General features: G+C 41.3%; 2 protein-coding genes across 10 annotated transcripts; both read right to left on the bottom strand.

Moving 5' to 3' along the window:
- Positions 1–3,857: 3,857 nt before the first annotated feature.
- On the bottom strand, positions 3,858–5,575 carry LOC135671185 (phosphoribulokinase, chloroplastic-like). The gene is made up of 5 exons (XM_065179151.1): positions 5,025–5,575; positions 4,832–4,916; positions 4,657–4,741; positions 4,326–4,570; positions 3,858–4,262 (listed from the first exon to the last, which is right to left on the bottom strand). The coding sequence occupies exons 1-5, from the start codon at positions 5,573–5,575 to the stop codon at positions 4,011–4,013; spliced, it is 1,218 nt and encodes a 405-aa protein (XP_065035223.1). The 3' UTR covers positions 3,858–4,010.
- LOC135586375 (bZIP transcription factor 1-B-like) lies at positions 5,473–11,979 on the bottom strand. 9 transcript variants are annotated; one of them, XR_010512648.1, is made up of 14 exons: positions 11,763–11,976; positions 11,348–11,616; positions 11,199–11,264; positions 11,047–11,133; positions 10,141–10,224; positions 9,970–10,029; positions 9,702–9,871; positions 9,536–9,587; positions 8,540–8,582; positions 8,186–8,463; positions 7,655–7,732; positions 7,447–7,572; positions 6,984–7,365; positions 5,473–6,390 (listed from the first exon to the last, which is right to left on the bottom strand). XR_010512648.1 is itself a non-coding variant. In XM_065179127.1 (14 exons), the coding sequence occupies exons 3-14, from the start codon at positions 11,396–11,398 to the stop codon at positions 7,225–7,227; spliced, it is 1,236 nt and encodes a 411-aa protein (XP_065035199.1). In that variant the 5' UTR covers positions 11,399–11,462; positions 11,539–11,643; positions 11,763–11,976; the 3' UTR covers positions 6,791–7,224. The 9 variants fall into 9 exon arrangements, 7 of the variants coding, with proteins under 7 accessions (XP_065035199.1, XP_065035187.1, XP_065035196.1 ...); XM_065179127.1 differs by lacking the exon at positions 5,473–6,390 and having other exon boundaries at positions 6,791–7,365; positions 11,348–11,462; positions 11,539–11,643; XM_065179115.1 differs by lacking the exon at positions 5,473–6,390 and having other exon boundaries at positions 6,791–7,365; positions 11,348–11,462; positions 11,539–11,616.
- Between the last annotated feature and the right edge of the window lie 455 nt (positions 11,980–12,434).

The following is a 12,434-nucleotide window of genomic DNA, read 5'->3' as shown; positions in this document are numbered from 1 at the left end:
CTGATGTGGTGGATGGCATTGTTTAGCATCACTCTTTATACTTAGCCATGTTCTTTCTTCTTCATCTTATCTGATGTGACCTTTTCAGAATCTTCTCAGTTCTGGGGATTGGGAAGAGCCTCAGAACTCTCCAAATGAGTGCCAACAATGCCTTCTTCCCTACAGTCTCTCACCCACCCACCTCAATCCCATTGCAGTCACATCCTCCCTTTAGCTGATTCGTATCATCTCTCTTTCGGCACACTGCTGAGTAGTAGTAGTAGTAGTAGTAAAGAATCCATGAAGCAAAGGGAAAGAACATTCTGAAGAGACAACAAGTGCAGCCATATGTCACTCGAATTGCTTGCTTATAAGACATCATCTTAAGCTGATGCTAAATGACCTAATCAAGACATTAGAATATGCCCAAACCACAGAATCACATGACCCTCTCTCTCTCTCTCTGAACAGGCAAGTGCTGTACAGATAAACTTCTTTTAGAGTGGATCGATTCCATGGCGCCATTAAGATGCATCCACATGGGCATGTAGTTGCAAGCTATATCTACTAATATATTTCTTGCAGGTAACCATTGGCTGTCATGTTGAGTCTTTCTAAGGCATGACATTAATGCTGGAGCAGCATATCGCCCACGTTCATGCATGAATAGAGACTTGAAAGAGCTTCCACTGGGATTTGCTCAGAGCTGGAATAGAGAAGCATCCTACATGTGATCCAAACCCTTATCTTAATGACCTATATTACATGGCTGGTAATGAGGGCCCATATGCCCGTGCAGTGCATGCATTTATGCTACCATAATTGCACCTCCTTCTGTGATGCTGACGACAAGCATAGCTATCCTTAAGCTAATCTAATAATGATCTCTACATGTCGATCCCCACATACGTCACCTGCAAACGCATCCTCACCAGCGGTAGCACGTAGATCTACTTGAACCCTAATGTGTTGTAGTCTCTCACCAGCTTAAGTATAAGGAAGGAAAGCATGTGTCACCATTCTCAGAAGATTAAAGAAGCTGCTTACAGCTTAGAGAAACCAGACTTTAATGGCGAGGCAGACCTCGAGAAGAGGAAAGACAAGTATTCAAATGCGTGGTGCGCATCGGATAGCGTGGGATATGGCTCTTCTACATGTGATCATGAGAGATCGGTGCAGATTGTGGCTTGAAAGACTCGGTTTAATGGATACAGCTTTCCCCACTTTGGGGGATTACCAACGTGGATAGAGCTTGCATGAGGATGTGGTGCCGCTCACTGCACTGCGATTAATATTAGCCCTACGAAGGATGCGATGTCGAGGAAGACGAGAGCATGAAGGAGAATGGCACGCGGACACTGCTCCGACAAGCTCGAGGAATCTGCTGTGTTGGGAGTCCCCACCGCTCGCACACCGAAAGCCGAAGATAGGGTTGCAGGCTTTCGTCTGAGATGGAATGATGGGGCATGGCGAGCAGTGCATGCAGCTCATGAGGTGATGGGGGTGGGAAGAGCGTGCCTCAGAATCCCTCTCACAGGCAAAGCCACAAACACATAGAGCTATCGAATCCAAAGCAGCAGCAGTAGGCCTCGCTCAGCCAACCTTGACAACTTCTGCTTCATCTTCACTGATACATCCACTCCAGCATTGGGAGTGAGACATGGGAGAAAGTTAGACGTCGCAATTACAGGGTGCAGACTTGTGTCTTTAGATGCTTTGCAAGACTCGCTGCTCTGCTGTTCATGACATGAAAGCCACAGGTTTGAGAGGACTTTCTTGTCTTAAGCAGATGCCATTGTGCACCATTGAGCATCAGCATTCAGTAATAATAATAATAATAATAATAATAATAATAATAATAAATAATAATAATAATAATAGACCTCAAGAGGTGAGAACAAAAACATATAAAATATCATCATTATCATTGTCCTAAGTATATTTCTTCCGTATGTATTTATGAAGGAAAATAATCCATGTTGTGGATAATCAAGATGTAAAATTAAACAAAGAATGGGAGATGTAAATTGAAAAGAATTCATAATTAAAAAAAAAGTAAGAACAATATCATAAATTTTTTAAAAAGAGATTACTATTTAGAATCTCTTTTTAGTATTAACAATTATTCATAATCTCTTAAAAGTAAATAAAAATAATAATTTACTATTTATAATCTCTCTAATTCTGATTTTTTTTTTCTTTTTCTTTCCCATGTCTCTTATGATCATTGTGACCGTCGACACTACCTAACGCTCCCTCTCGTCAATCGTCACACCCTATCCCATGCGATCATCATCGCTCCTCGATTTATGCTTGTTGCCCCATAATCGCTAATTATTATCCCCTAGCTCATCTTTTTTATCATCAATCATTGTCTCCAAGTTGTTCCTCAGCTCCTACTCTGATCTTGCTTATCACTCGCTCGACATTGTCTATGTCCTTCAAACTAGTCTAATGATTGATTGGTTCCAAACCAAATCCAAACATGTATCGGTTGATTTGATTCTGATTTTTAGGTTTGAAAAATCGAAATCATCAATTTTAAACTCATAATCGTCGGTATCGGAACTAACGGTTCATGCTTCGATTCAAACAGTCGGTTCTATGATTTTAAATTTTTTATTTTTAAAAATAAATTATATAATTTAATATTAAAAAAATAATAAAAAAATAACAATTCAAATAAGAACTACTCATTTTGGTTTCAAAATCGACCTTTGCCGATTTGATTTCTTTCTAGAATCATAAACCAAATGTGGCTTACGGTATTGACTGACCACTTTTATGGACAGCTGGCGATACATTTTTGGATTTGCTTGGTCTCCTATTTCGACGCATTTTGGGCATTTTAAGTTTCTGCCACAAAGAATGCAGTCAACTCTACCTGTGATCGATCCTTCCTGTACTCACAAGACTCGTTTTGGAGGCCGTGAACCGAGATGTACGGTTTGGATCCTTGAATCAAGAGAACTCGTCAATCTAAATGCAAATAATTGGAGTTTTGGGCCTCCAGAAGAGGGGAACGCAAAGCTTAAGTTTGCTCTTTTGGGCCTCCGATATAGAAAGAGATTGTTGGGCCGATGTAGTGTTACTATAACGTTATGTATTCTAAGATTGGGGTACGCTCACCCTTGGTGACGTTAAGAATTCTGACCTCGAAGGATTGGAGGCCAAAAAATATTTTTTGGGACAAGTTTACCATCCGAGTCGTGTGCGGTAATCCCACAGCGATTCTCGGTACTTCGCCTTTTTTAAAGGACAATAAGCGGTCATTAAGCGATTATTGCCAGGGAGTCTTTTAGTGTCTTTAGGCTTAACCAACTGAGATCCTCTCACCGTCGGTAACAGTAAGAACACAGGATTCGAAAGATCTGACGTCAAAAAATAAATTTTGAGGTTAATTTGTCATCCCAGTCGCATTCGGTAATCACACCGCGATTCACCGCACTCAAGCTACTGCCAGAGGGGTATTTTAGTCTTTTTAATCGTTAGCGCGCTACCATAAGCAAATAGAATCCGCTAACCATCGTAACAACGAGAACACGGAGCTCAACTCGGTAATCACACCCGCGAGTCACCATACTGTTAATCGTCCTTAAGGCTTATAAGCCTGCGTTAAGCTGCATCAGGCAAATCGGAGTCCGCTCACCGTAGTAAGGTTGCGTTATGTAAGAGGAACGCCTGCCTGATTTGGGTCACCAGTTTCCATACATTTCTTCTTCGATTGGCTGTTGGCAGAGATCCTCCCAGATTTTGATTTTTTATGCTTTCTTTCGCTTATTTAGATCGCATTTTTGTTTGTGAGACTGTATAGATTGTATTATCTTCGGTATCACAACTTAGTATTACAATTACACATCTTTTTCGGAGCTTCTCAATTGATGGAGATCACGTTTTCTCTTCACCTCTCCTGCATTGCGTTTCTATTCCAAGTAGAATCATCGCATGAGTGCGTACAAGTGTAGGAGAATAAACATGCAAAGAGGCACGGAAGAAGACGATGACTGCTTTGGTAAGGGAGTAGTGCAGTCTCAGACTTTGGCTGCCTCAGCAACAGCAGCTGCCCTCTCGGCAACAATCTGCTCGTATAAATCCCTGATCTTCAACCCGACGATCGTCTGAAACAGACCGGTCCCGTTGTTGCTGCCGGGGAAGTCGGAGTGCTTCAGCATCTGCTGCGTCACCTCCCCATAGAACTTGGTGGAGAGGTTGCTCAAATGGCTCTCCACATAGATCAGCTCATCTAACCTGTCGAATTGTCCGTCCATCTCCAACACCGAGACCTGCGCAAGAACCATGAAGATGAGATGACGAGTGGAGAGCGAGAGAGGGAGATGGGGGTTTACCTCATTGGAGTAGTAGGTGTCCGGGGCGTAAGCGAACTTGATGCCAGGGTACGAGCAGGTGAGCTTCCTCCCGCATGGGATCCAAGAGATGGTGGAGCCTTCGTCGAACAGGTAGACCGGGCTGAAGTGCTTCAACCCTTCCTTCATGATCAACCTCACACGCAACACCTTGCCTTCGTTGTCGTCGGGAATCAACTGCGTCGGGAGAACCTCGACGACGGCATCGGCGTGCTGCTTCTGCGGGTCTGCCAAGAACACCAAGTCGAACGAGTGATCGGTGAGCGGAAGTCAGCTGACAAATGAACGATTCGTCAATGGAAAACGGAGGTACCGATGTATGCATCGAAGTCGGGCTTTCGAGCTTCGATGCTGGCTTTGATGCTCTCGAGACTGTGCCCACGTTCCGCCATGTCTCTCTGCGATTCAAAAGACAGAGTGGATTGAGAGAGCAATTCACTAGTATTATCGACATGATTATGGACTTGGATGAGGATACAGTGGCTGACCTGAATCTTCCATGCGAATTTGACCTCATCGCTGATGTCCAAGTAGATGCTGAAGTCCAACAGTTCCCTCACACGGGGATCAAACCTATGGAAGGTGAAAGAATAATCATCAGATCGGTTGCTACATGACAGAGATGGATAGAACGCAAAACTGACACTAAAGCTGCAGAAAGAATCATAGAGGAGAACTCACATGGGGTGCAGACCTTCGATGACCAGAATCTTGGGTGGCCGGATGAGCTCAGGGGGGTCCAACAAGCCGGTGACATGGTTGTAGATGGGCTTGTCAACGGCAACTCCATCCTTGAGAGCCTTCACCTGCTCATACATGAGGTCGAAGTTGTTGGCCCTCGGGTCCAGAGCAGTGACACCCTTCTCCTTCCTCCCGGTTCTGTCCAAGGAGTGGTAGTCATCCAGGCATATGACAGTGGTGGTGTCACTGATCAACGTGTTGGAGTCTGGGTTTCCTCCCTTGGGTGGCTCAGCTGCACCTCCGAACACACTCGTCAGCCTCCTCATGAAGGTGCTCTTCCCACAGCCCGAGTCTGCTGCCAGCCCTATCACCACCGTCTTAGCCTCAGCAGAGCACGTGACCTCTGAGGTACTCCTCCCTCCTCTCTTGGTAATTCTCCTGCTAGTGAAGAAGATGACCTGCCTTTGGTGGAAGCCCAATGAAGTCTTTGCTGGGCTGGTGATAGAACATGAGTGGAGGGATGGAGTGGTATAGACTGCACAGGTTGCCATTCCCTATGAGCTCAGCTGCAGCTGAATCGAGCCTTTGCTCTTTCCTCCCAAGTTTTTTTGAGGAAAGAAATTGGGAGGTGAAGTCGAGAGAGAGAGAGCATGAAGATAAAAGAGAAAGTGTGGTCTGACTTCCTCTACTCTTGATGATTTCAAGGGGCAGACCATGAGAAACTGAAAGTTGGTTTCCTATGAAATCTTAATATTTCCAATAACAATTCAAGAAAAATGTATGGCCTGAGATTTTGTGATGGATTTCAGAGGTGTCATTTGTCCTAGTGATTGACAAAAACTGGGGAGCTTATTGAGGTGGGAGTTTGGGTTTCCTATGTGAAGGTTGTCTTCTAGCTTCATCTGACAGTGAAATTAAAAAATAAAAAAAGAAGGAATTTACATGCATTTAAAATCTTCTCTTGGTTTATGAACCCTGCAAACTAGGTGTTTTTGAGGGTTAGGATGCATGGAGATTGCTTGGTGGCCATCTCATGACTCAAGATATGGTCATGCCACATGGCACAAAAAGCATGGCCAGTTGGAGATGAGGGAATGAGGGGTTGGGGAGTCCAAAAGATAATGTTCATCATGCAAGGTGGAAATTAGTCCATGATTTGCTATGGAAGAAAAGAAAAAGACCATACCTGATTGGTCGAAACAATGTTCTTTGGTGCAAGACATTGCTTTCAGTCGACATTTGGCAGTAATTGTGTGGGCACAGCAGCTGCAGAGTCTTATGGAAGATGCTTTAGAAGGAACTGCATTCATCCTCCTAAAGATGTAGGTTGCTCCTCAGAATTAACAGCATGTGTAGAACAAGTTTCCTGTTGACCCAAATATTTCAGCTTCAAGTTCTTGGTCGACATTGATGAAACAAAACTAGTAGCAGAGATTAAATGGAAACCAATAACAAATAATATCTTGGAGACCTAGAGATGAAACCTCTCTAATATACAAATTCCTCTCTTAGGAGCAAACTAATTAAGGAGAAAGGGCATTGCACAAGTATTGATTAAACATAGGATGAAAAAAAAAAAAAAACAGATACCATAATAAAGATTTTGACTTAGTAATCAACAATCCTAAGAGCTTAAGCTTTAACACTTGCAGAAACAGATTTGCAGCTTAAAGAGTAGCAGCTGAATGCTGGCTGAGCTTGTTTGCCCATGCATACAGAGAGAGAGAGAGAGAGAGAGAGAGAGAGAGAGAGAGAGAGAGAGAGAGTAAAAGGTATAAAAGCCTGTAAGATAGGTATTAGGTTACTGTCAGTACAGACTGTTTCATAGTTGTCAACAACAAGGACAATACATAGATCTTTAACTCTATGACATATCTGCTGTAGAGAGACACATTAACAATATCCTCCAGTTACATATCAGTCAATAATAACCATCTCTAACAGTTAGAATTGAAGTACCTGGTGTTGCTCTAAATAATGAGCACTAATTCCAGCATTATACCCGCTGCTTGGCTTGACTGTTAAAAGATGAGTCAAGACAAAAGCACCAAAGGGACCATGCTGAAATGTCAGTATATACAATGTGGTACCCAGAAATAAGTAACTGCATCAATTTTTCATGTCAATCTATTAGGAGGTAGGGCACTGTCATGATCTAGTCAGGCTTAGACTTGAGGAAATTACTGTAGAAGTTGCCGTTTTATTGATCAATCTGATTATTTTCTGATGGCCCCGATGGTGGATCAGAATCCATGTTCCTCTGGACGTTGTCATCAGCATGTTGGCTTCTCTCCTTGATTATCAAATCTTCTTTTTCTTTTGTTGTTTCCCCGGTTCTCTCCTGCAAAACTGTCCCTATCATTTCTGCAGCATGATATTGCAGGCAGAACAACAGCTTCCCAATCAAGATGTACTTTATTACCTTCAGAGTGGCATTTAATGCAACAAGTGCATCGTATTCTTTCTTGATCTGCTCTACTTCTGCTTGAAGAGCAGCATTCTCATCTCTTAGAGCCTCAACACGCTGAGCCAATTCTTCATACTCTGCCTGGAAGTAGCATCTCAAAACCAATGACAACCATCGTCAAAAGTTCATTCAAGGATTTCCATCTTCTCTAGATGAGTTATACCTGCTTGCGCAATCTCGACCGACGTGCAGATTCCCTGTTTGACTGCTTTCTCCTCTGCCTTTTGAGTTCTCTTTCATCCTGACTTCATAAAAGACCCAAACATTAATACGATAACACAAACATCGAGAAGCCATTTCCAGATCACAAAGGCCAGTAAGTTGCAGCAAATATAGGAAAGGAAATAGAAATCACCAAAGCAACAAATTAGTAACAAAAAGCTGCAAATTGCTCAAGATACACTGAAAGGGAATAAGGCACCATTTCTATTTTATAAAAATAAAGACTACTTTGGAATTGTTATAGTGATTATGGCCAGATGGAAAAACATTTACTTCACAGCCAACAAGAAAGTTCTGGTTGGTAGTATCCAATCTCCATTATAAAGTCATAACAAACTATGAAGACTCGTGGCATATACTGTTTCATGAACAACAAAACTGATGTTGATCATCGAGTAAGTAACCTCTTGGATAACGAATTGATGATTAATGCAAAAAAATAAGACAACTAACACTAAAGCTGAGAAAAAACCTGTTGCCAAATCTCTGATGGAACCTTCTCACTGGCCCCAACAAGTGCACCGGAAATCATGGCTCCTGTAGCTGCTGCTGCAGGGACCTTCCCATGCTCTGGAGGAATGGCAGATGTTGGAGCAACCCAGTAATCCATCCCTATACTCAAGTTTGTGGTGGGACCAGCAACCACTCCAGGTACTCCAGCTGGTAGCATATGCATAATCGGCATTGTCTGATGTGATGTTGCCCATGTTGGTGCAGTGGTCACACCATTTGTGCCATTTCTGGATATCTCTGCAATAACACATGGACAAAGTTCCATGGGAAAGAGTTTATCAAATTAACTAGGTACAAATTTTGTAATGCCTACCATCCAGAAGCTCCTGTTTGCCTCTCATTTTTTGTTCCAAGTCCTACACAATTTTATTGTACATAATACTTAATCACTAAAAAGTTCATTTTACCAATGACGATGTATGGAGCACAAACTTTACATGTAAAAGCTGTTTTTGTCAACCCACAAGAAAGGTAACACATATGCACATATATCATCCCAATATTTAATGCATGTATGAGAACATACTTGGCAGTTCATGAAATAAAAATTGAGAACTCGAAAAGAAAATTAAAAAAAGAAGATAGTCAACCATCAGATTTTAACAAGATAGATTAATCAAAATATCCTCACAATATGGGGCTTGCCTCAAAAGGTTGTATTTTCCGAGCTATTGCTAAAAATGGTAGATCCTCAACCAAAGCAAGTACATTTACTCCTAGGCCACCACATCATTAGATTTTTACATCATGGCAAGTTGATGTTTATCTGTTTGGCCTTCTCTCTTATGATACAAAAATTAATTATATTAGAACTACATCTTATTGACCCATTATGGCCTTATTTCAAAGTAGCTGATGATAAAGCAAATGCTAAAATTGTCATTAGAAAATTTTAAAAGAAATATTCTTCCTCTAAGAAAATGACAAATCATAACTGCAACACCAGTTCCTTAAAATGATATTTCCTTTTTCCCAGTCAATTTTTTTGAAGTTTACTGCACTGATATTAAGTTTGACTATTCAAAACATATAAAAAATATTGTTTAATACTACTCTTTCTTCAAGTTGTAACTATTTCGGACACCTTTTGGCATACTGGTGTTGTAGTTCAGTGCACCGAGATATTATGTTGTCGTGATGCCAACACAACAGTAATTTTTAGTAAGATTTGACATGCAACTACATGCGGGAGACACAGCACTGTTAACCATATAATTTCCAATATAACCACGTGTTTTTGTTACATGGTGTAGAACTTGTATTCTATTAAAAAAAACAATCAGCAAACAAAACAGGAAGAATGGCTCACGTCCTCAGATTTTGCATCACTTCCTTCGCTTGAATCATCACTTCCACTCTCACTGATGGAAACAATAGATTTACATTAAAAATATTCCAAACAAAATGCATAGAATACACGATGAAATCAGAGCACAAAGATAACAATTAAAATAACCAGGCTAACATATATTTACCTTTGCGACAAGACTCTGTCACCTGCAACTGAAGTTTTATCTGCATCATTGCTGTTCTTTCCTGCTATTATGTTCAAACTTCCAAGACTTCCTTTTAACCTTTGAATAGAATTCCTTTCCTTACCCTCGGATGATTTAATATCTCCTTCTGTGATTGCAGGCACACTCTTCTATGATTTGCAGAAGAACATGGCACATGATTTCACTACCCCTGTAGTAACTGTTGAATTATAACTAACTTGATAGTTTGGGTTAGCAGGCAACTTACACAAGTTTCAGCACTGCCATTAGGGTAGGTCATAGCATAAGGACTAAATGGTTGTGAACCCTGCCCACAGTTTAACAAGTGGAACAAGTAACTAGTGGTTGCTTTGGAGAAAACATATTAGGTATATTAAAAGAAGAAATCTTGGTTTAGTTGTATTCCAACAATACGTACAGGTGGCACAGATGGCTGTGTATATATTCCATGAGGATACATAACATATGGAGGTGGTGGAGTCCCATAAGGCGGCAAAAGGTGCTGTACAGAGGAAAGGATAATCATAAATATATTTAATTAGTGTATCATAAATTCATAATTGAGATACATAAAAAAGTGAAGCCCATTTGACTTCCATTTGAAATTGCCACCATATCCATCATATTCACTCACTCCTTTTTTTTTTTCCTTTACATTTTAGGTGCTTAAAGCCTTGGTACGACAATAAAGTTTCTCTATTGCAACCTGGGCGAACAAAGTTTGAGTAATGGAAGAAGATCCTTTATTAGTAGGGGTAAGCCCCTCCACAAATTGGTAGGAGCCTTATGCATTGGACTCGTCCTTTTTTTATTTTAGGTGTTTAAAATTTACACTCAGACTACCCATAGGCTAACATGACAAAATCCAACTAATCATGCAAAAAAAAAAAGACAGATGAAAAGGTGAAAGAGATCGCTATATACAGCAAAACCACAAACAAATTGTCACACATTATCTTATGTAACATTCACTTCAATACCTTTAAGCACATAGACAAATGATGATGAGAGGATCAGCACAACTAGAAAAGAAAAAAAGCTATGTAATGGGATTTTCATTGTCACTTCTCTGAACAAGAGTGGAGCATACAAGCAACCTCCAAGCTAGACAGTGCATAACTACCCATGCAAGAATGTTGCCTCAATGAGCTTTTCTTAACATGCCATGCCTTATCCTCTCTCCCATTATAGATCTAGCCTCATACGCAACCAACACAAATTGCAAATCACATTAGCTTTACTGCCTTCAAGAGCTTCCTATAGATTGTGACAAACACAACCAACCAGCTTAAAGGAAAAAGGTAAAGAATAGACAAAAGAGTACCTGTGCTCCCCACATGTATGGATGAGCCTGAGGGCTTGATACCACTGGTGAATGGAAGAAGCCATGTGGAGGAATGGACGGGTATGCCTATTTGAGTAACACGAAAAATTACTAGGTCATGGTGACATCAAAAGAAAATTCCTAATTATCACCTGAAATCCAGACCATTCCGGATAGACTGCTGCACTGGGGCTAGAGCTCGTTGCCGGCGGATGCTCCTGAGCAGAACTTTTTCACTTTAGATGAAAACTAAACCATCTAATCGAACCCATTTAGCAATTGTAAGAACAGAACACGGTACCAGCGCAACTGATGTTCTCGGTCCCTTGGTGTCTGCCTCGCTGCCTCCCATTGTCCAACACGTCTCCTTCTACCTTTAGCCACTGACGCCCTAGTTTTTCTTTCGTTGTTTCTCTCTGTATCTCGCTCTCAAGCCATTTTATTTCTCTCTCAAGCCGTTCTAGGGAGCAAAAAAATCCGCAAATTACTCACCAAATTTCAAAGATCAACATCCCGAAGCACTCAATTTGGGTTCAGATCTCGCTCCAACACCCTAACTCGCCCGAAACACTGAGAAAATGGCGTACAAATCAAATCCTGAGAAGGAATCACCACGAAAATAACTCCAGAAGAACTTATTTCTCCGGTTGAAAAGAACGATACTCTTGGAAATCACATCAAAACCGTTCGATCGAGGACTGTGATGTAGTACTCACATGGAAGAGAAGACTCCGTCAGCCTACTTGGAACAAGAAGCGAAATAAGGAACCAGAAATCGGGCGCCAAAGCTCGTCGGGCAATCCCGTTCGTCGATCTCCGTTGAGGGAAGTGAACGAAGAAGGGGAGAAGCGGAGGAGGATAAAGAGTGGGAAGATGAGGGTTATTTTGTGGAGAAAACTGGCGCAGAGAGAGGAGAGAGAGAGAGAGAGAGAGAGAGAGGCGAGGGGAAGTCGCTTTAAGGTCTTTTGTACTCTTGTTATTCGTACCAAGATACGTATCACACAGCATGGGACAAGTATACGACGCTACGCTACTAAAAATTGGGTGGGGCCGCCGTGGTCTTCGTCGGTGGGGCCGAATGTAGTGTGTGTTAGTATTTGTAATATCCCAATGAACGTATTGTCGTCGTCAAGATTTATAGCAGTTAAGAATTAGGAACCTTAACGAGTTTTAAATGGCTGATATCTAGAAAATATTAAAGATTATATTTTTAATGCTTAAAGCATTACGTCATGTATAATAAAGCTTTGCTAACTAATTATAAAGGGTGATGACAGGAATGTTATAATCATACATCAACCACGATAAGGATTAAATAAAGAAGAAGCAACCATTAATCACTTAGAATTAGCGTAATAATAAGAGCCATCCCCATCTTTTTTTTTATT

This window comes from Musa acuminata, chromosome BXJ1-4 (genome assembly GCF_036884655.1).
Source record: "Musa acuminata AAA Group cultivar baxijiao chromosome BXJ1-4, Cavendish_Baxijiao_AAA, whole genome shotgun sequence".
In the NCBI taxonomy this organism is placed as follows: Eukaryota; Viridiplantae; Streptophyta; class Magnoliopsida; order Zingiberales; family Musaceae; genus Musa; species Musa acuminata.
Note: the sequence above shows the minus strand (reverse complement) of the source record. Positions and strands in the feature narration are given on the sequence as shown.

Excerpts from the sequence above, each read along its gene's own strand:
- LOC135586375 (XM_065179124.1), bottom strand. The coding sequence starts at position 11,398 with ATGGGAGGCAGCGAGGCAGACACCAAGGGACCGAGAACATCAGTTGCG. Across the intron at positions 9,872-9,969 it reads ATGGCAGTGCTGAAACTTGT|AAGAGTGTGCCTGCAATCAC; the intron begins GTAAGTTGCCTG and ends TGCAAATCATAG. Across the intron at positions 7,366-7,446 it reads CATTAAATGCCACTCTGAAG|GAGAGAACCGGGGAAACAAC; the intron begins GTAATAAAGTAC and ends ACAGTTTTGCAG.
- LOC135671185 (XM_065179151.1), bottom strand. The coding sequence starts at position 5,575 with ATGGCAACCTGTGCAGTCTATACCACTCCATCCCTCCACTCATGTTCT. Across the intron at positions 4,917-5,024 it reads ATCGAAGGTCTGCACCCCAT|GTTTGATCCCCGTGTGAGGG; the intron begins GTGAGTTCTCCT and ends CACCTTCCATAG. Across the intron at positions 4,742-4,831 it reads AATTCGCATGGAAGATTCAG|AGAGACATGGCGGAACGTGG; the intron begins GTCAGCCACTGT and ends TTTGAATCGCAG.